Below are 21,986 nucleotides of genomic sequence, written 5' to 3' on the forward strand. Positions count from 1 at the left end.
TGCACGCCCCTTCCTAAAGTGGTTATGGGATGTTACAAGAGGAATTTCTGCATCATGGCCAGGTAAGCGGGGAGTGGTTTTGCAGGGCATTTGACTGCTTACCTGGCCCACACCCAACACTTTTACGAGACGTTATAGTCTGCATTTGCACCCAGAAGGCGCTACCTCATTTGTTGATGCACTTTGTAAATATACTGTTTCTGACTGAATCTTTAATAAATTGGTGATGGGTGTATGCACAGTATTGTTCGGGTCAGTCGGATTTTTCAACCCATTACAAGGTTTTTTTTGGTATGTCTTAAGAAAGAGGGGCTTGGCGTTATGGGGTGGAATGGGTCTCTGCATCTTAGTTGGTAATCTAGAAGAAACTGATGCGTGCAGTGTGGGAGGGTGGTCTCGCAGGTACTGGAGGGGAGGGGAGAACATGGCTAGGAGTAATGCAGATTAATAGTAAGTAATTTGATCATTAACTAATTTGGAGGGTCAGTCTAGCAGGGCATCTGTATTTAGAGTAGTTAATTAAGCATAGGGCCACCTCGGCTATGAATCTCCATTCTGAAAGCTCGTGTTCAACACTATTTAAATCTGAATCTGGAAAGTAGGAGTGCCTGGCTCTGCCACGCGATGCAAGTGTTGCGTTCATTCGCCTGGGACCTGTGCTCCCACTGCTTGGGTTCTCGTCATCTCACAGACAATCGCGGACAGGGCCACTTTTGACCTTTCATATTCTGCTATTGCCCCTCAAACTTACAAGTCTCTACCTCTCCTGTCCCTTCCGAGGCCCTCTGCACAGCACTGGCTTCTCAGTTCATCTCTAAAACTCAGGACATCCTCTCCCCTTCCTCCCTCTACTCCCTGCTCTTCCTCTGGCCCTTCTTTGGCTGCCTTTCCCCTGTTCTCCCCAGATGTTTCTAGAGAAATCTGATCTATGACAGTGTCATCAAAACAGGGTCATCCCTGTTCCTCCAAACCCATCAAGGACCACATTGACTCCCTGGCTCCTGCCCTGGCTGACTTCTGCAACCACTCCTTCGCCACAGAGTACCCCCCCCCCCCCTCCGGAGCACTCCCTTGTGCACACTCCTCTTAAGAAACCCACCCTCTGCCGACCCATCCTGCCCGGCTAACTATCGCCCAATCTCCATCACTCCTTTCCTGGGCAAACTCTTGGAAAAGCTGGCCATCTCCCAGCTCAATCTTCACACTGAATCTGTTGGTTGTCTCCATGATAATCAGTCTGGCTTCAGAGCTGCCAGAAGCACAGAAACTGCTCTCCTGAACATCTGTGAAGACCTGCTCACCAACCTTGATTCCAACACCCCCTATGTCCTCATCTTACTTGATATCTTTTCTGCATAGGACATGGTCAACCATGGCATCCTGCTCAACCGTCTCCGTTATAACCTGGGCATCACTGGTCAGGTCCTGGCGTGGCTGACTTCTTTCCTCTGTGATCGACCCTCCCAGGAGGTTCAACTTGGGTCCTTCCTCTCCTCTATCTCTACCTTTGGTGTTTCCCAGGGGTCTAACCTCTCTCCCTGGCTGTTCAACCGATACCCGGCACTTCTTGCCCACCGCATTGCTGCGCTCTGCCCCAACTTCCAGTGCTATGCGGATGACTCCGCTCATTTTCAGGCTACCCTCTGCCACCTTTTCTTCTCTCTCATCTCTGACTGTCTGCCCGCCACCCTTTGCCGCCAATGATCTCTGCCTCAATGCCAGTAAGACCGAGATTCTCCTCATTGGCAAACGCCATCCCTCATTTCCTGTCACTCTCTGGCCAGCTTCTCAGGGTCATCTTCAACTCTTCTCTCTCCTTCTCTCCTCTCATCTCTGATATCTCTAAGAAGACACACCACCAGCTGCAACTCGTCTGAGGTATTCGTCCCTTCCTCTCCTTCCCCTAGAAGCTCACTGTCTCCAGAGCACTGGTTGTTTCTAGTCTGGACTATTGCAACAGCCATCCTAAATCTGCCTGCTCCTACTCTCCGCCCTCTGCAACTTAGCCAGAACAGGACTGCGAGACTTGTCCTTGGCCTCAAGCTCAGGGATCGTATCTCTCCAGGACTGAAATCGCTGCACTGGCTCCCAGTGGCTGCGAGGATTAAATTCAAGACACTCTACATTGTCTACAAGGCCTTCTGGGGCATGGGGCCTCAATACCTTCAACTCTCTTCCTTCTTGAGCTCTTCGCTCATCCGCCTCCAACTCCCCCAGGGTCAGTTGCTTCTCCAAGCAATGAGTTGTTGTTAGATCTTTCATCGGCTGGAGCCTCCCTCTGGAACAGCCTCCCTGAAACTTGAGGAGAATCCTCTCCGGTTCCAGAAGCACCTCAAAACCTTTCTCTTTGCTTCTGCGTTTTCTCCTCCTCTCCCCTGCTGACTCCATGGCTGATACTGAAACTGCACTGGTTACCTGGCCACCCTCTGATCTCGGGCCCAGGTCCCCTCCCCCGCCAGTCGCACACCTGCACTACCTTCCTGGCAACCCCCACACTTGGACTGTTTTCTGTATCTCTACAGTCCCACTACCAGCACTTGACACCCGATGTCTGCACTTGTCACCTAGCCACCTGCTGGGTGTACTTTTACTTATTGTTTATTTATTCTATTATCCCATGTACCACACTGTCCGCTCCCCCCGCGGACGCCCCGCACTTTCCTCCTTCCCAATTCCCATGCACTTTTGTGATCTGAATGACACATGGCCTAGTAGGATCGTTGTCCTTCTTCCCTATTCCCCCTCCTTTGCCTCGTCACTCCTTGAAACACTTGTGTATAGGTGTGTTATAAATGCCATATCATATCGAGCATGGAGGGGGGGCAGTAATACAAAGACCTGCCTGAGAATATCTGGAGTCCATCACACAGGTATCCACACGCTATTTGGTATTAACTACCTTTAGAAAATGCCTCCAATAGACAGCTCCTTTACCAACAGCCAGAGGCGTTGCTAGGGGCGGGGGTCTGAAGGGGCTATAGCCCTGGGTTTTTTGGTTGTAGCCCCGGATAGAAGCTCAGGGGCTACAACCAAAAGGCTATGGCTAGCTCCCGATCCCGCCAGTCCCGACCTTACCTTAGCCCCTGATCTTTTTCAGACCTAGCAACACCCCTGCCAACAGCTTACCTGCCAGTTTCTCCACAATTGGTGACGTGTGATCAAGGTAACTACTACTAAACCTGCACCTCTCTAGTTTACATGGCCTTTGTTTTGTCTCACTTCACCCTGTTTCCTGATCATCTTAAACTTTGCCCCCGGTTTCCTTTTTGTCGGCAGACTAAATTCTGGTTATGCCGGACCACTCCGATGGTTGATTTAGCGAAGTATAAAAGCTTTGTAACCTGGCATAACATGACTTATTCCTCGTCTTCACCTTTAAATTTAATATCCTGACAAGTATCCTAACCAGTGCCATCCAGTATTATCTTTCATTCTTAACTGAGCTTTTCGTTCGCCCTGAATACACTACTGGGCTTTCAGTCCTGCATAGTGGTGTTACAGCCCCCTTCCCTATACGTGTATACCCTTATGGCCAAGCCCCTGTTTCTCATTGTGAGCCCAATTGGCCCTTTTTTTACTTTACACTGGTTGTATTTGTGTGTGGATCTGGTATTTTTACAATTGTGGCGACCAGTGAAGGTACGTGTATTAATTTTGTTTGCCACCACAATTTGGTATCGCACATGGTCAGCCCTGAGAGCATAGCTCAGCTGCAGATGGATTGAGGTTTCTCCCAAGACAGGCTGGACCTTGCCACTGTTGACAAGAAGGTAGTCTGGGAGGATAACTTTCTTTGATATGTTTTGAGGTTAGTTGATAACACTCCCTTGAGAGACAGTAACTCCACGAACAGCTGGCATGGGAACAGAATCAAAGGGCCCATCCACTCACAAAAGGCTGGGCCTCATGCCAGTGTGCTGCATATCTAAATGCATTTATTTCTATTGAACAGGTAAGAGGTGGGGTCAGTGTAGACCAAGGGAGCTCTTTTTCTATTTGTAGGAAGATAGGTAGGCTAGTGTCCATTCGCCCATGGCCTTTTAAAAGAATGATTTCATTCTCCCACTCCTCCTCTGATTCACTGTGCAGCAAACTGAGGTATTCTTTGGGAGAGTTTTACTTTACAAAGCCCTTCAACACTGAGGTGAAGGAGCAGTCCAAGAACCTGGTTCTGCCCCCTCGCCACTAACAAGGCACATTGGAGGTGATTTGCTGTGGACCAGGACCTGCCACTGCACCAGAATGGCTGGCAGCGCATTAAGGACTATTCCTGTCCTCAAGCCCTTGTAGTGGGTCTCTCAGCATCTCGAGGACCAGATCAGTTCAGGCTCCCTGTTCGGCCACATCAAACCAGTTGAACTGCGGTTGCACCGCGTTTGCTGCTATCAAATGAGAGGGATCCCGCCACTGTGGCCTTTGGCACTGCTCTGAACATTCAAACTGCAGTGCCTGCATCTGGAACCAGCTTGGTGCTGCATCGTTCCCTCACTAAGCCAGTCACCTGCTAGGCTTGAAGCTAGTCATTGGGAACCGACTGCTAGAGAAGTCGCTTGCCAACTCAAACCAGGGGTAATACAACTCATCCAAATCCTGTCTGAATTGCTGCTTCACTGAACCGCCCAACGGAGCAACATCGTCACCAGTACCACCCATCACTGCGCCAAATGGAACCGTTGGAGCGTCACTTATTGACTCTTCTTGATGTTTGAAACCCGGCTCAACACCACACCTCAAACTGGATATAGAATCTTTAGAACAGACTGCTTGCAAGGCAAAGGCCGTGGTACCGCTATTATTCTAAGCGATTTGTTTAATGTGCATACATGCACTCCTGTCTACTTAAGGCACAAGTGAATATACTCTAATTAAACTTTGCATTGACCACAACATGACCATTAGCTTTCTTGTTATCCGATGAAGAGACCATTATTTGAGGAACTCCTTATTTTGTTAGGAAGCATAATTAAATGATGTCGTCACACTTTATAAAAGGCGATTTTTAACCTTTGGGCTTATAAGGATGATCCGGAAGCAGATTCCCTTCTTGCTGCTTTCCAGGCATTTGGGATATTCCAGTTGGTTAAGAACACTACACATAAAGGGACATTTTCTAGACTGGGTACTAACCTAATCTTTTTACTACTCCTCTGTTGATCGCCACTCTTCCTTGGACATTTCACTAACATTTTCACTTTTACTTCAGACAAAATTAAAAAAAAACAATGGCCACGGAAGGAAAGAATCTAAAGTAAGAAACGCTCACAGGGTCTCCCCTGACTTGCGGACCTGACCTGTCCATTTGATTAAAAAAAACTTGTACTGACCGACGAAACTTTTATCCTTGTGGAACAATTTCTAAAAATAACGTCCTCAGTTAGAGATACTCTGGCACCTACCACTACAAAAAAGAACAGACCTTTGGCAAAACGTGGTTCTCTGAGGACATAACCAAATGTAGAAGGAAAAAAGACAGTGCCGGGGACATGACGCAAATGACCACCTCGGGAGCATCTTTATATCGTGTCGCTGCAGCAAAATATAAACTCAATTGTTACAGCAAAAATAAATAATTTTGAAAATGGTATCCTTACTGCACACTGAAGCCAAAGAGCACAGTTCTCTAAATGTTGAGGGGGAAATTGGCATCCACCCAGCTATAGGAAAGGGACATATGGTGTACTGAAATTCAGCATGGCTTCGCAACTAAAACAAACTCATCGAGCTACCATTGAAGAATACATGTATCTAAAGTGCCCGATTACACACCCTAACTTATCTCTGGAGTTCTGCTTCAAACACATATCTGAGCACAACCTGATAAATATTGTCAAACATGTGAAGCCTTCTGTTGGTATTGGTGATGCATCGTTCAAGATGCCATTGGCTGTCTGGCCCCTCCTATTACTAAGATTATGAATTCTTAATTTGCCTCATCTGTGGTGCCACACCGTTCTTAAAGATGTATGAATTACACCTATCCTGAAAAAAGAAACTCTAGACCCTGGGGTAGCGGGTACATGCCGCCCCATTACCAACGTCCCCCTTTTTTTATGCAAAAATCTGAACAGGGCGGGCAGCCTACTTGCAGCTTCAGAACCATATGGACAAATATGTCCTGTTAAGCTGCAATCCGGTGGCACGGAAACAGCTATGCTTGGCTTAAGAAGAAACTTGGTCAACAATGTGGACTATGTTAAGGGAGCCTTATTAATGCTTCTTGTTCTCACAGGGAGCATTTGATCTTGTTGATCATACTTTGCTGCTCGAGAGGTTGGAAAAAATTGCTAATGGTTCCGATCATTCTCTATTCTGGATGGCATCTTTCTTTGGGCCAAGGATGGCTACACTGGTCTCAGAGGGCTTTCAGGCACCTCCGAAATTAACTTGTGGAGTTCCACAAGGAGCATGTCTTTGTTCAATCTGTACACAACTGCCTGGTCTTTGACCTCCTGGACAGCGTCCGCATTAAATTTACCAACTATGCCGATGACACCCAAATGGCCTTTGAGCTGACGGATGACTGAGAGGGACACACAGTGAATTAATCAAACGTTCAACATGATTCACTAGCACAATCACCTGTATTCTTGATACCGAAATCAGCCAGATCTGCCGTTGGAGCCAACCCATGGAATCCTACCCACTGAATGAGACTGGGCATCAGCAATGCTGTTTTCGGATTTATTTTTTGCACAGTGGTTTTCCTTAAAAGCATAACGCTCTTCGAGAATCGTGTTTTCATGTGCTTGCAACTGTTCCCACTTTCCATCCCTCCCCTAATCCTCACCAACAGTTGCAACTCCACAAACACTGGCAGGCTTTCCAGAAAGGCTAATGTGCTGTATTCCATCAACCATTCCCTGACACTCGACCTTCTGTTCCAAACCCCCTGCCACATTTGAAAACCGCTCTACATTTAATCCTCCATCCAAATTGATGCACCATTTTAGTAGTGCAGAAACATGCCACCATACCAAGTCATCCGTAACTGCCACCCTTATCCTGTGTTGGGGCTTTCCCAGGCTTTGCAGCTCGAATTCATTTGTCCACCAAATGATCTTTCCGACGACGCAATCCTGTAAGAAAAATTAGTGACCAAACCGTTGCTTTTCCTCCTCAATTTGCGCTGCTTGACGCTCTGTGCCTCCTCAAAACTTTCCCCTCTGAGTGTGTAGATTACATTGATTCTGGATCCCGCTTGATGCTCAAAACTCAACTCTCTCTCGGTCACTTCGGCCCACAAATAAGAAATAATCAAAGTAGTGTAAAATGTGCCTCAACCCTATCCACCATGAGAATGCCCATTCAAATAAAGGGCACACAGCTGACCAAACCGCAAGCAATGCTTTGTCCAACCATCAAACTCCCAGAAGTTTGAAACCACCCAGGTTCACAGTTAGCCTCAAAACTGAATTGGTGTCTTTGCCATCAAGTCCCCCGCTGCCCTACCACACTCCATCCTTCACCAAGTCCGTTGTCTCTACAATTCTTAAGAGCAATAACACGGTCAGTGTACTCCTTAATGTACTCCCTCTTCAGGCCAGGATAACTAATTAGGCCAGAATTCTCCTTTTTCTCTCTGTACTATAAGCCCTTCAAAGGTATGACTGGACCCACCATGCTCCTATCACAGGCCTTTGTAAGGAATCCTGAAACTATCGGCCAAATCTCTGTAGCAGGCCCTCGGCTGTCCACTGATGGTCGTAGTCCAGCCACTACTTTAACCTTTCCAAATTAACCAGTGTACGTGCCCTTTCCCCACGTTCTTGTATCTGATGTTACCCCTAGAATTACAAGTGTTTGTATCAGTATTCTCCTCTGGTACGTTTCCTCTATTGTAAGCCTGCATGCTCTTCAGTTTCCAAAAAACAGTCTGTAGCCATCCACCTTCGCCCCCCCACCCCCCAAACCACCGTTCCCCGCTGGATGCAGCATGCTTAAAATGTTGAATTCATGACAACGGACCAGTGTGCATCTGCGGCTGGTCTAGTTGGCACCACCCATTGCAGTCATCACTCAAGTCTGTCAACCCACGCCCCTGCATGGTTCTTTATCACTTCCCTTAATACCCCCTGTCCCCATCTCCATTCTTTATCAAAATTCCTCATACCACAGCCATTTGAAAACCCCAAAGTAACTTCTGACTTCCTTAACATCCGTAAATTTCAGCAGGGTTCGAAAATTAAGATTAAAATGAGCAGGAGCTCAAACAAGATCCTGAGTGCCTGGCGTGAACCAGTAGGCAGGAGCTAGGAACCAGGAGCAAGTCCACGGCATGCTTGAAATCGAATTTCCACGTCCTATGCCCACTAACGTTTTGCCCATTATGTATGATCCATTTAAACGTGTCCTAATTATCTTTACCTTCTAAAACGCTAGTGTCATATGCATGTTTGTAAGGCACCAGTTGGTGTGTGGAGCCAAGAATAGCTTCTGGTAACTGTTGGGTTTGAGCTAACCAGGCTCTCCTGGTAGAAGCAGGAGCTAAATATCACCCAGCAATTTCAAACCCTGCTTAGGTAACAAGATGCTCTGCTCTGAGAGCTATCTATGCTAGTGTATGCGAGTAAGGCCAATGTCCTGTTCTCAATCAGCGTTTGCTTTCTTTAACTCTTCCTATGAACCTTCTTTGCTCCACACCCTGCTTTGCAGCAGCTTCAATATCTCAACAAACTCTCCTGTCTGTCTGTTCTTTGGTTGCATGCAAATTCAATGGTTTTGCCACCCTTGTATAAGGCAGTTTCACATCCCTTTTCCCTGCCACCACCTCCATCGCTTCCTCCTTTTTGTTCTCTCCCATTCTCTGTTTGAACTTCATTCGATCTTGCCAAATGCTGTCGTCTTAAATGCGTTTTGGTGCTACTCCACACCGAAAGACTCCTGGTTCATAATCCTTTTGTCCCCTGCAAGAAGTGTCAGCTTTTTATAACCTCTTCCTTCGTCAAACCATCCTACCAGTTTTCCTGACGTGGTGGTCGGTGCTCTCAACACATTTTCACTCCCAAGTGAGGCTAGGTGGATGTGGATAAAACAGTTTGCTGGTCTAGCCAACCTGTCCGAATACAGTCCCTCGTAAGGATTGTGTACTTTTGGAAGGGAGAACGATGGCTTCAGCCTACCACCCCTGATGCTATTCTCCCCAACCAGTTAGTTCATTGCCCTGCCTCCACCACTCCAGCTCCTAAGCAGATCAATGACTGGTCCCCTGGAATCCCTCGCCCCTTCCTGTTCTCGGCCCTGCGGGTATTTTGGTTTTCACCTGTATGACATGGCGCGAACTGCTGCCTTCTATGCCAGGGAAGAGCTAAGAGACCCATAAATATATAAAATATCCTCAAATTGTCTTTTTCTCAGTTATTCTAATAATTGTTTTTTGTACTTAAGTTGATATTGAATGTTTTACAAATCTAAATATTAACATAAAACCCATCATTATAATCTATGCTCATAATTCAATCTATTCATCGTTAATATTATAGTACTTTAGTAAAAAATTTAAATAAACCGAATCAAAATTGTAAGAAAAGCACGCAAGAGAGCAGAAGTCTTTGTGTGCAGATGTGCAAATGGCTGCTATATGGTTACCATTCCATTTGATAATTCAGGGATTGGTTGAGGTGTTTTTCTATCTGTAGCAAAAGGCGATAACATGCTATATGGTTGGACACAGACCCGGAGTAAAGGCCATCATTCCAGAAATCGTGGAATTTTATTGAATCGTGATTACGTACAACACCCTCAAAGATGCACATGTAGACAGCTGTTCATGAAGTGCAGTCCGTAAAATCTTGTTTTGCAATTACGGTTTATATGGGAATTAACACATTCAAATCATTCTACCCCACCATCCTCTCCATTCATCCGATGTCTACATGTTGCTGTGAAGGGCCTCTTATCTTATCCCAATGTAGACACACCACCTACATGTTTGTGTGCAAAGCAAGTTTATTGTACACATGGCCAGGAGGGGCTAGATGACGCTGTGGAGTCAAACTATCCCCGGTCTCTCCGAACCACAAAGTTTACACATTTTTATACGTTTGACAAAAGTTAAACACTCCCACATTTTATTACCATCCCTTCCAAAAATCCAATATGCTCATTGGTCACTTCTGTTTAACTACCATCATCAACTCCTATTCGTAATGCACCACTTTTTGGAGTCGTCCTGTGGTAGGTCATGACATCACTTAGTTGCACATTCATATAGAGAACTTAATTCGTTACAAGTCCCAGCTGGCCTGAGACTGTCTAACCCCGGATGTGACGCTCACATGGTTTGCAGGAACACTTCAATAGGAGGAGGGGGAGAATGAGCAAGTTCCCTTTAGCTGAACAAGTTCTTTTTATGGCCAGACTTGCTGGCATCCTTAGAAAAATCTTAATCTAAATGACTGTCAATTCATCAAGCATGGCCTCTGGGCACAACCTGAGAAATAATTGAAAGCCATAAAGTCTTTGACCTCACGCCAAGCTTATTGCCAGATCATTAACAGATTGCTGTATTCCCATGGACAATAAATAAGATGCTTCCATGCACTTTAAGAGATTGCATCTCCTTTCACACAGGTCTTGGAAGCAAGACCACGCTGAGCAAACACGTTCGAATCCCGGACCCGCGCTTGAAGGGGAAAAAAATTAATAAATCACGAACGCGCTATAAATGGAACTAGCACCTAGATACCTATGGGTTATGTGTGCTGTAAATAAGTGCAAAAATAAATAATAAAATGCCAAGTCGTAAAAACCCTGGGCCTTCCTGAAACTGACCATATGACATTGTTGCAGCTGCTTCGGCCTTCTATCTTTGCCATTTCAGTTTTTCCAATCGGAGTTAAGTTTGGAAATCCTGGTTGTAGGGTCTCCTCAAACTTTGAAAAAGCATGCGGCGTACAGATTGGCACCATGTATGTATCCCAAACATATGCCCCTTGACCCCCATGTATGTCTGTGTATGCATGTTTTAAACCTACCACGTCCTTTTCACAGTGGTATCTTCATGGCAAATCTCCTTTCTTGTATGTACATTATAAAACTCCTTGTTGCCCAGTTTCTAGGCACACCAGTGTCGGTAGTGCGGTCTCTCCCCGAGCTTCCCAGTTCTGGGCTTTCCTTATCCCCGCCTCCCACTGGCCTTGCTTGGCCCAGCCATCCCTTCCACCACATATGCCTAGAGACCTGCGAACAGCGAGGCATCAGCACCATTCGCTGGAAATCCCCAGGCAAGATGAGTTGCTTCTTTGCCCCCATGGCCCCAGCAAACTCCCCAAAATAGCGCCAGTGCCTTTTTAAAAAGCATGCGGTGCATGGTGGCAGTGCGGTCTCTCCCCAGGCTTCCCAGCTCTGGGCCTCCCTTACCCCCACCTCCCACTGGCCCTGATTTGGCCCATTGCACCCTCATCAAGGGCACCCCAGGGCAACCCACTGCCTGGCAGCTTCCTCGGCTAAGGGCCTAGAGGCAAAGGGCAGCTCCTGCATTGGCGGCGCCAAGATGTGTCTGCAGGGTAAGCAAAGGAAGCCAGCAGCCATCGGACACCAACAAAATTAAGTGTGGCATGGGTGGGGTGTATAGCAATGACTCTACTCCAGAAAGCCCTCGCCACTCTACCTTACCTCTCCATAACGTAGACTGCCATAGTTTTACAACATGCACACTTGGAGAGATTAGTGACCACCAGCCCAAATCCACTTATGGCTGGACTGTAAATGTTGCATTGTATCACGCACTAATATACTAGCCAATGGTAGCTAGTGCTACACCTATAGAGAATGGTCAAGATTATCCTGCATCGCATTTAGACAGGTGTAATAATGTTAGCATGTGCCACACTTAGATGGAATTCTTAGCCTTAGCTTGCGTCACATCTAGATAAAAATGTGAATGTTAGAACACTTAAATGAAACTGAATGACGACAATTGCAACACTAGAATGGAATCATAATCACTAGCCTGCCTCACATCTAGACAGAATATTGAAAATTAGCAAGCGCCACACTCCGATGTAATAGTGAATGATAGCAGGTATCACACCTAGACATAATTGCAAGGACAGCAATGCCAACTAACCAATCCACTAAAAATTTCATCCCTCCGAGTACACCTCTCAAACTCTAACCAAACACAACCACAAGCCTAAAACACAGCAAACCGCACAAACTTCACTACACTGCAACCGCACATAGACTTGCACAACAGCACACGACTATGGACCGTAAAACACCCCAAGCCCAGCCAACGGACTCACTGGGCTGAGGCTGCCAACAGCACATCACTGCTATCTTGCACGTTTCCAGCTCATTCCCACTAACTCATCCCCCCCCCCCTTTCCCTCTTTCAGAACCGCCAGAGCGTCAGGGGAACCACTCCGGTGGTGATAGTGCGTTGTACAAATTTAACATTAAAGGCTGCGCATAGCAACACTATGGGGTTCATTACCAGGTGTTTGATCTGCTTATGGGCAAATGTTTTATTGGGTGATAAATCCCCTGGACTGCCAACATTATTTTTAGCACTGCTGGTGATAAGCAGTCACTATTAAGCTAAGCCTGCATTCCTAGCTCCCCACCAATATGTTGCTCATGATCTCACAAGGCTAAGGGAGTGGCTCATAATCATGACTTGAATGGCCTTCAAATACACTATATTTCGTTATCAGTTCTTCATGTACTGTTTCTGCCCCTAGTAAGGTTACACGCCCAGGTTGGTAGCCAATTTGTAAGCTTGCGTTCCTTTTCCATCCTTGTGCTTTTTTGTATACAGTGTTCACTCTTGATGTGGCTTTCATCTGGGATTTATTGGGGCAGAGCAAGTACTTTGCTTTTTGGGGGGTTGGTAAAGGCAAGTTAGTGGTTGGTTAATTGTTGTTGAACGGTTGGTTTTGTATATGTCGTCATGAGTTATTGTTTGCCTGAGCAGAGTTGATGCATTTGTGTATGAATTCCAACCTTCGTTGAATACTTATGGGAAGTTTTAACATTGTTCTGAAATGCTTCTCCCTTGTCCTGTCTTTTTTTTAATGTTCCCCAGCGTTTACTCTGCGATCTCAAGTTTGCATTTGATGTATGTTATGTAACTATCTTTCAGATTTGCTAAGTCTCCCACCTTTTTCCCCCCACTATGCAGCTCTCTCCACAGTGCTATTGGACCCCAGCACGGCTCACCCCAACCTCATCATCTCTGATGACCTCACCTGTGTGCGGTACAGCGACGCCAAGCAGCAGCTTCCTGAGAACCCCAAGCGGTTCGACTACTGCTGCTGTGTCCTTGGCGCAGAGGGATTCACAACTGGCCGCCACTACTGGGAGGTGGAGGTAGGCAACAAGACCAAGTGGAACCTGGGAGTAGCCCGTGAGTCTATCGCACGCAAGGGGGGTATCACCTTGTCACCCGAGACCGGCTTCTGGATTTTGTGGCTGCGGAATGGTTACGAGTTCAAGGCACTGGATTCTCCAAACAGACTCCTCACCCTGAGAGTCAAGCCACAGCGCATTGGGGTCTACCTGGACTATGAGTGTGGTCAGGTGTCCTTCTACAATGGTGACGACATGACCCTCATCTACACCTTCACCAGCACCTTTACTGAGAAGCTTTACCCCTACTTCTGCCCATGCCTGAATGACTCGGGCAAGAATGCTGAGCCTCTGCGTATCATACACCACAAGCCCTAGCCAGGTCCCATGGCCTTGAGCATCGCCACGGGTTTGTCTCGTAGTAGTCCTGCACACAGCTTGCATCGCCTCACATCCCTGAGCAGCAGAAATGCAGCGCCGAATTTGATTGTCAATGTGCCTGTGCCCCTCCCTCTACTGTTTTTCTAATCGGTTCACCCTCTCTAAGCCCATTTTTAATTGTATTCCGCAGGTGGGAAGAGTGGGCAGTGGGATTAGGTTTGTCTGTTTTTAAAACTCTTTTCCCTTTTTTTTGTTTCAGCACACATTAAAGTTCGCATTCTGCATTTCATTGGATTTCAGACTTTGTATTGGGGTGGGGAACACTTTGAACCCGAAAATTACCAATTACACAACCCAGCATCATCGCTGTGGGCTTGGTTGGCTAAGTGGCAGCTGCTGCTGTCATCAAGAGACTTTCTTTATAAAAAGCGGTCAACACTTTCATTCCTAGGCTTTAGCACTGCCACTCCCCTCCCTTAAACATTTGCTTTTCTTTTGCTTTGCTTGTTCTTTAATTTGCATGTGGTATGATTTCTTTACCAGCCAAGACGTTTGAATGATGCCACTGTTTGTATGTCCCAACACCCACTTGACAATTTGGCTTGTTAAATATGTCCAGCTTTCATGGGGATCCGAATTTACCCTATTACCAGATTGACAGAAGCATCACAACCCCACATCTGCCCCCTCTCCTTTGGCATAGGCAGCAATCGCTGTTGCTCAAAAACATTTTGAGACAGTATGCATGATGATGTCCTTTTAGGGACATCTGAGGTGTTGGTCAGACTGGCATGGGTTAATGATTCCTACTGTTTGCATATTTTGAGCAGGCCTTTTTATCACTTTCGTTCTGAAAGGGGAATGTAGAGAATGCTCTTGACTGGTGGTATTTGGTTAAGGCAGACAGAGACACTGGCCGGAAATCGACGAAATGTTTCGATATTGCATTGACTTGCTCCAGTATTCTGAATCCCGATTGAGTGTGCTTGCCATTTGATGGGACATTCCCAGAGGGAAAGCTTTCTTTGCTTCATCGATCAGGCACTCTTTGAACTCTGTGAAACCTAAATCTGTCCAATTGCATTTCATATATTTTGATCAGTGACATTTTCTGTACTACTATTTCCTGTTAAACAGTCACTTTCTATATTTTGGGTGGGGTGGGGTTTGGCGTGTTTAGTCTATGCTTTTTAAAAAAATTCTTCTTCCCTTACCTTTAAACTTAACATTTGCTTCTGGGCCCAATATCCTGTTGGTAAATCCCCTATTCCTTGCCTCTTGTACTGCTGAATGTTACGGTTTTGGTAAAATAACCGCTGTTAGTAGCAAGTGATTGTTAAGTGTGTATTGGAAATAAAAAGCAATTTTATGGTTGCCATTAAACATTTCAATAAAACTTGCATCAGTCCTTTTTCTCTAATTATTCAATTCCGAAATAACTTTGACAAATGGCGGCCAATCTTGGAGGTACAAAATGCCACCATACATGGCAAAAGGCATTTACAGGAAAGATAGGAAACTGGGTCTGGGAAGCATCTTCTTGGCATGGCAACTGGTGATGCTTTAGGCATACATTCATGAAACCACTGAGTGCTTTTCCATTAATCTCTGCCATATGAATGGGAGGGGGGGGGGGGGGGCACTGTTTCCGTAATACTATTTGCTCCAATCAGGAACTTTGTAAGAGGCTGGCTTAATATTTTCTGACGGCAGTGTCTAGCCCTCATGCAGGGTCAACTGGTTATTTCAACACAGAGCCCAGCCCCATTGCCATTACTTACTTGCACCCCCTGAGTTACCGATCCTTGCTATGAACCTTCCCCCACCCCTTCCCTTTCCCTCTGTGCCGGCCTCCTTTTCACAGGCTTTCTTTGAAACTTATTTCTGACTGAACCTTTCCCCCTCCCCCTTTCCCTCTGTGCCGGCCTCCTTTTCACAGGCTTTCTTTGAAACTTACTTCTGACCGTTGCAGACCAGGACAATCGCCCAGCCATCAAGATCTGGAGTTTCACCCGCAACCTTCCACTCAAACTATCTGCCTGATTGTTAATGTTGTTCTCCTATGATTTCTATCTTCGCTTGTCCGGCTCTGCCCCTGCCACCCTAGCTTCTCCCTGCCACCCTAGCTCATCACTACCATTTACTGTAGTCTTTACTCTAAATGTAAAATGCAAGAAAACACTGCAAATGCAAAAGATGTTGGCTTTGTCAATGCATGTTTTAGACATGTAGTGCATTCTGGTGGAAGGAGGGTGTGAAGGTAGAATGGGGTGAAACCCGCACTGAATGTTTACAGTTGCACACATCGCAATGATTGGATAATAATAACTATGCTACACAGCCCATAAGATCTGGGGATGAAAATTCTAGTCTTATGTTTGCACAGGTAAGAGCGTTGCTCAAAAGGGAGGTTGTTATATCTTGAAACATTACTTATCTGCTTGCTCCTACTAAGATGGCAACCGCACCCAAAAAAAGGCAGAGCAGAGTGTGACACTGGAATGATTGTTTATGTCTAACCATTGAGAGGTTTAGCACTCTTAGACTCTGGAGTATCTTCAGGGGATTCCTGTGCCATTCAGCCGCTCCATGAATGGGCATCCCATTGGTTGGTTGAATCCAGGCTCCACCGCCCCATTTGTGCTTGGTTAATGGCCTATTCCCCTTGAGTTGGGTAACTCCCCTATTGGCCCCCCTTCTGTAGAGCGCTCTGAATAAGGCTTTGCATAAAGTAGGCACGTCTGTACCGCACCAGTTCTGTACTCCGCATCTGCCTTCAGGAGTTTGCTAGTGAAAGCAGCGACATGCCTTACAGATTTCACATTGGACTTCCACCGTACAACTCGACTTATCGCAAATTTTGCTATTTGATATTGATATTTTATTTCTCCAGCATGGGGTCTGGCATGGATTCACATGCTCATGAATATTCCCCGTCGTGAGGCTGGGAATCCTCGCTAAAGAAAAAATCAGTTTGTTTAGTTTCTGAACTGTCTTTCTCCTAATAACCAATCACTGGTCTCTGGGTCATACTGCCCTCTACCTAAGCCCCTCCTCTGGCAGCCATCTTCAGATTTTTACTGCACGTTCAAGTGTTTGGAGTCCTTGTGCTATAGCTCTCGAGCTTTTGCTGCGTTTTGCGATATTATTATTTATTTATTTATTTCCCTTCAAAGAGTTTAACATAATTGTCAATCGAGCCTCAAGCTCCACCGTTTCTACTTCCGATCAACAGGGACCCGTTTTTGAATTTTCTACGCCCCCCAAGGGCAAAGTTTTTCATCGAGTTTCACTTCTAGGAGGATTCCGGAAGATCTTTGAGGTCTACCCCGCATGGACATGGACAAGGGAAACCGATGCCCGGATCCAAGCTGTTAAGGAGCTGCCCTGGATGCGGATTACAGAATGTCTTCAAGGAGGATGAGCATTCTCAATGCCTCTACTGCCTTCACAAAGACAAAATGCACGTGGAGAAGGACTGTGCGTTTTGCAAGAACATGTCCGAACGGACTATGAAGGATCGTCATATCCGACTCACCAACTGGCTGGAAGGAAAGAGCCCAGCAGCCGGTGGGAAGAAGAGGTCCGAGCGATCTAAGTCCTTTGAGGGCGCCCAATAAAAGACTAAGGAGCGCAAGTCCGCGGGCACCGGGAGCGCCGATCAGTCAGGCTCCTCGGCCGCCCGGCAGGGCGCATTATCACTTATGCCATCAACCACGAGCCAACGCTCTGGCTCAGGGAAGAGGAAATCTGAGAACCCGGGTAAGTTTTGGGAGAAGTCCTGGTCGATCCCGACGGAGACAGCCAAGGGGGAGCGAGGCAGTGACCCTCCCTCACCCCCCAAGGTGAAGGCCTCGGGCGCGCCCAAAGTCGTGAAGGCCCTGAGGGAATCCCCCGGGCGGAAAAAGAGGGGGGGCGGTGGCCATTACAGACACAGATGCCATTTCGGAAGAGGAGCTGGCTGGCATTGCGAAGATCCTGAACAAGAAGTTCGAGAAGGTCTGGTCCCACGGGAAGGATCCTGACGAGGCGGACGAAGAAAGCGACGGCGGTGCCGACAAGGAGCCGCGAGCCTTGGAGGGGACGGAACCTACTCCCCAACCATTGCAGCCGGTGCCTATGCCACAAGACAACTCAAGAGCAATCTTGATGGCGATTCAGGCGTTGTGTACAGAGATGAGGACAAGGTTGCCCTTACTTCCAGATGATCCAGCGGAGCCTGGACCGTCGGGTAGCCCTCCAAGCAAGCGGAGGAGAACCCACCCACCCCCCTCCATTCCAGCCTTCATCTCCTTCCCCTGTTCCGAGGGATGAGACGGGAACAGAGATGACAGGGACGGGTGACGACGGAATGGACCTTCCATCAGCACCCCCTTGGGCTTCCCCGCCCTACGCAATTGGCTCCTTCCACGCCATGATCGCCAGGGCATCCGAGCTCTTCCAACTCTGCCCCGAAGAACGGAAAAAGAAAGGTTTCCTCTACCAACGGCGTGAGGCCAAGAGGAAGACTGTTCTCTCAGTTCCATTTCTGGACGACATCTGGGACGAGGGGCTGACACTCCTGAAGAACCAGTCAACGGCTCCTGCTAAGAGGGACCGGTATGAGAAGTAGTACCGGGTCCCGGAATCTGCCCCCATGTGCCTTAGGGCACAGCTGTCCCCGGATTCGGTTGTCTTTGCGGCGGCCAAGAAGAAAGCAGCGGGGGGGCGACAGCTTTCAAGTTCGACTTCCCCGCCGGACGGTGGGTCATCTCGTCTGCGCCGACGACCATCAAAGCGGCCAACGCCCTCGCGATTGTGGCACGCTACGACGGGGAACTATGGTTTAAGATCGCTCCCCTGCTGGACTTCCACCCGGACAAGAGGGCCGAGGTCCTGGAGATCCTACAGGAAGACGAGGTGGCTTCGGACCACACCATTACAGTGGCCATGGACATTGCTGACTCCGGTTTTCGACAGATGGACAACAGCGTTTGCCTTCGGCGCGGTTGTCTCAAGGCAACCGATTTCTGCCAGGCCGTTCAGACCAGGGTTCTGGACATGCCCTTCGACGGAAACAACCTGTTCGGCAAGACAGTGGACGAGTCGCTGCAGGCCATTAAGGTGGATACGCAGACGGCCCAGGCCTTTGGTGGTCTTCAACAGCGACTGTCGCCCTTTCGAAACCCCGTAGGCAAGCAAAGTACCTCCAAAGGATTCGGCGGCGGCTCCTTGTCGTACCACCAGGCGGCCTGCTCCTCGTCGCAGGAACCGTACAGGGAATGCAGCAAGACAGGAGGATCTCGTTGGCGGAAAGGCTGCGGCCAAGCAGGACTGAACTGGCCGTAGCGTACGGCCCCCACCTGAGCACCCTAGTGGGAGGCTGGCTGGTGAAATTAATCAGCGTATGGGAGTCCATCTCCACCAACCGATGGGTGCTGGATGCCCTGGCCCGCGGGCACACTCTGAAATTTCTAGTGTCCCCGCATCCCACCTGTGGCCAGGAAGGAAAACCACGTGCCTCAACTGCTACTGGGGGTACTAGCGATGCTTTAAAAAAAAAGCCATCAAACTCGTCCCAAAGAGGCTCTGGGGCTCTGAGTGTACTCGCGATACTTCCTCGTAAGGAAAAAGACTGGCGGTTGGCAACCCATCCTGGACCTTCGTTGTCTAAACAAGTACATCAAGTCCCAGATGTTCCAGGTGGTCACTCTCCAGAACGTGCTGGCACAGCTGGAGGAAGACTACTTCCTATCGTCTCTGGACTTGGAAGATGCCTACTTTCACATCCCCATTCTAAAAGGACATCGAAAGTTCCTGCGATTCGTGGTCCAAGGGCGGCACTACCAGTTCAAGGCCCTTCCCCTTGGATTGAAGTCGGCATCCAGGGTGTTCACCAAGTGCCTAGCACCAGTGGTGGCACTGCTGCGCTTACAGGGGATCCACGTCTACCCCTACCTGGACGATTGGCTCATCAGCGCAAGGTTAAGCAAACTCACCGTCATTCACACAGCGAAGACCGTTCAACTGCTCACGGATCTGGGATTCTCGATCAACTTTGTGAAATCCCACTTGTTACCATCACAAGTTGCCCTCCTGGAAGCCAGGCTCGACAGTGGCGCGATTTCCTTCTCCGTCGGAGGGAAGGATGAAGGCCATCCTGGGCAAGGTGCAACGGCTGTCGGCCTTGGACATGGCCAGGGTAAGGTCCATCAAGTCCCTGCTCGGCATGATGACCTTGTGCGCCTGTGCAGGCTTAGGATGTGTCCACTGCAGGAGTTCCTTGATGCCCGTTGGATGCAAGCGGCGGGCAGCTTCGAAGACAGGATCCCACTCAACGAGACCTTCCACCAAGCGATCCAGTGGTGGGGCATCTGGCGGCGGGTATGGACTCCTAGACCCCAGCACATCAGGCAACTGATGACGGACACCTCCCTGGAGGGGGATGGGGAGTGCACACCAGAGATCTCCAAGCAAGAGGCCTTTGGCTCCCGGAGGAGAGTTCGCTACACATCAATGTCCTGGAGCTCTGAGCCGTGTTCTGGGCCCTCAGATCGTTCCTTCCGTCCCTCAAGGGCAAGGTGATAAGGATCTTCACCGACAACACCACCATGATGTTCTACATCCGGAAGCAGGGAGGCACCAGATCCCCGGCCCTCTCCAAGGAAGCCCAGGATCTGTGGCACTGGACCCTCACCCAAGGGATGTTTCTGGTACCCTTCCATCTGGCCAGAATAAAGATCACCATCGCAACTCACTCGGCAGGCAGCTGTGCTTGTGCCACAAGTGGGAAATGCAGCCGGATCAAGTGGATCTCCTGTTCCGACGATGGGGCAATCCCCAGATCGACCTATTTGCAATGGCGACGAACACCAAGTGCCTGAGGTTCGCCAGCAGGTTTCCCCAGCTGGGGAGCATGGGCGATGCCTTCTCATTCCCCTGGGACGACCTGTTCCTGTATGCGTTCCCACCGTTGCTGCTGCGACTCATCAGTCAACTCACACGGTCCCGGTGCAGGATGATCCTCGTCGCACCGGCGTGGCCGAGGCAGATATGGTTCTCGGACCTTCTGGACATGTCGGCGCCCCCCACCCCCAGTCAAACTACCGACAGACGCAGATCTTCTCACCAGAGAAGGAGGTGCCATCCTCCACCATGACCCGGGGACGCTGACCTTGCAGGCCTGGCTCCTGCAGCACTAGAGTTTGGGGGGTACGATATCCCGGCGGACTTAAAGGAGGTGCTTGCAAAGGCCAGGGCGTCCTTGACCCTAAAGTGCTATGGACACAAATGGAAGAGGTTCTCTGTCTGGTGCCGTGCACAGAAGATTAACACTCTTCGGATTACGGGCCATCAAGTGCTGCCGTACCTACTGTCACTGGCCAAGGCAGGGCTAGCTCATGCCTCCATCAAAATCCATCTAGCAGCGATTTCTCGCTACACCAGAACTCCGGGGCGATCATCTCTGTGGTCCCATCGCCTGGTCAATGAAAGGACTGTGCCGGTCATTCCCGCCGGTGAAGGCTCCGGCCCTGGCGTGGGAGCTCAACGTGGTGCTGAGCAGGCTCATGGGACAGCCATTCGAGCTGCTGCATTCGGCACCGTTGAAATACCTATCGTGGAAGATAGTGTTTCGGCTATCACCTCCACACGACGAGTGGGAGAGATCCAAGCCCTCCTGTAAACCTCCATACCATTCCACAAGACGAGGATAGTGCTGAGGACGCACCCCTCCTTCATACCCAAGGTGCCGTCGGACTTCCATCATAACGAGCCCTTGGTGTTGCCTGTTTTCTTCCCGTCACTGGCTGAGAGGATTTTGCACTCCCGGGATGTGGCTAGAGCACTCGCGGGATGTGGCTAGAGCGCTGAAGTTCTACGTGCACCGCACGAAGACCCTTCGGAAGACACAGCTATTTGTGAACTTTGGACCTGTGAACCAAGGGAAGGTCCTCTCGAAGGCTTCCATTTCCAGATGGCTCTCCAGCTGCATCATGCACTGTCACCGGTTGGCAAACCGACCGTCCGAGAGCTCATTCAACCACAGCGATCGCTGCTACCACGACGTTCCTGTCTGGTGTGCCCTTGCTGGACATCTGCAGGGCTGCTACGTGGAGGTCGACGCACACCTTCACAAGATTCTACTGCGTCGACCGGGATTCCAGGGAGGAGTCCAGAGTCAGCCAGGCAGTGCTGCGCAACCTATTCACCTGAAGGTGGGCCTGGTAAGAGATGCTTAATGTTGAGTTGATGAAATGCTTAATTTTATTTATTTTAGGATTTATATAGCACAGAACCACTGACCCTAAGGCTTAAGGGCGCTGACAAAAAACCAA

At 48.6% G+C, this 21,986-nt stretch overlaps 1 protein-coding gene across 1 annotated transcript in view; it reads left to right on the forward strand.

The window, feature by feature from the left end:
- The window catches only part of LOC138580940 (zinc-binding protein A33-like), a 28,708-nt gene extending 13,637 nt beyond the window's left edge, over window positions 1–15,071 (forward strand). The window contains exon 2 of the mRNA XM_069651874.1: window positions 13,124–15,071. Coding sequence (XP_069507975.1) covers window positions 13,124–13,668 — 545 coding nt within the window. The 3' untranslated portion in view covers window positions 13,669–15,071. The remainder of the gene's footprint in view (window positions 1–13,123) is intronic.
- The last annotated feature ends 6,915 nt before the right edge of the window (window positions 15,072–21,986 follow it).

The sequence above is a fragment of the Ambystoma mexicanum genome, chromosome 3p (genome assembly GCF_040938575.1).
Source record: "Ambystoma mexicanum isolate Mex_15411 chromosome 3p, UKY_AmexF1_1, whole genome shotgun sequence".
Taxonomy (NCBI): Eukaryota; Metazoa; Chordata; class Amphibia; order Caudata; family Ambystomatidae; genus Ambystoma; species Ambystoma mexicanum.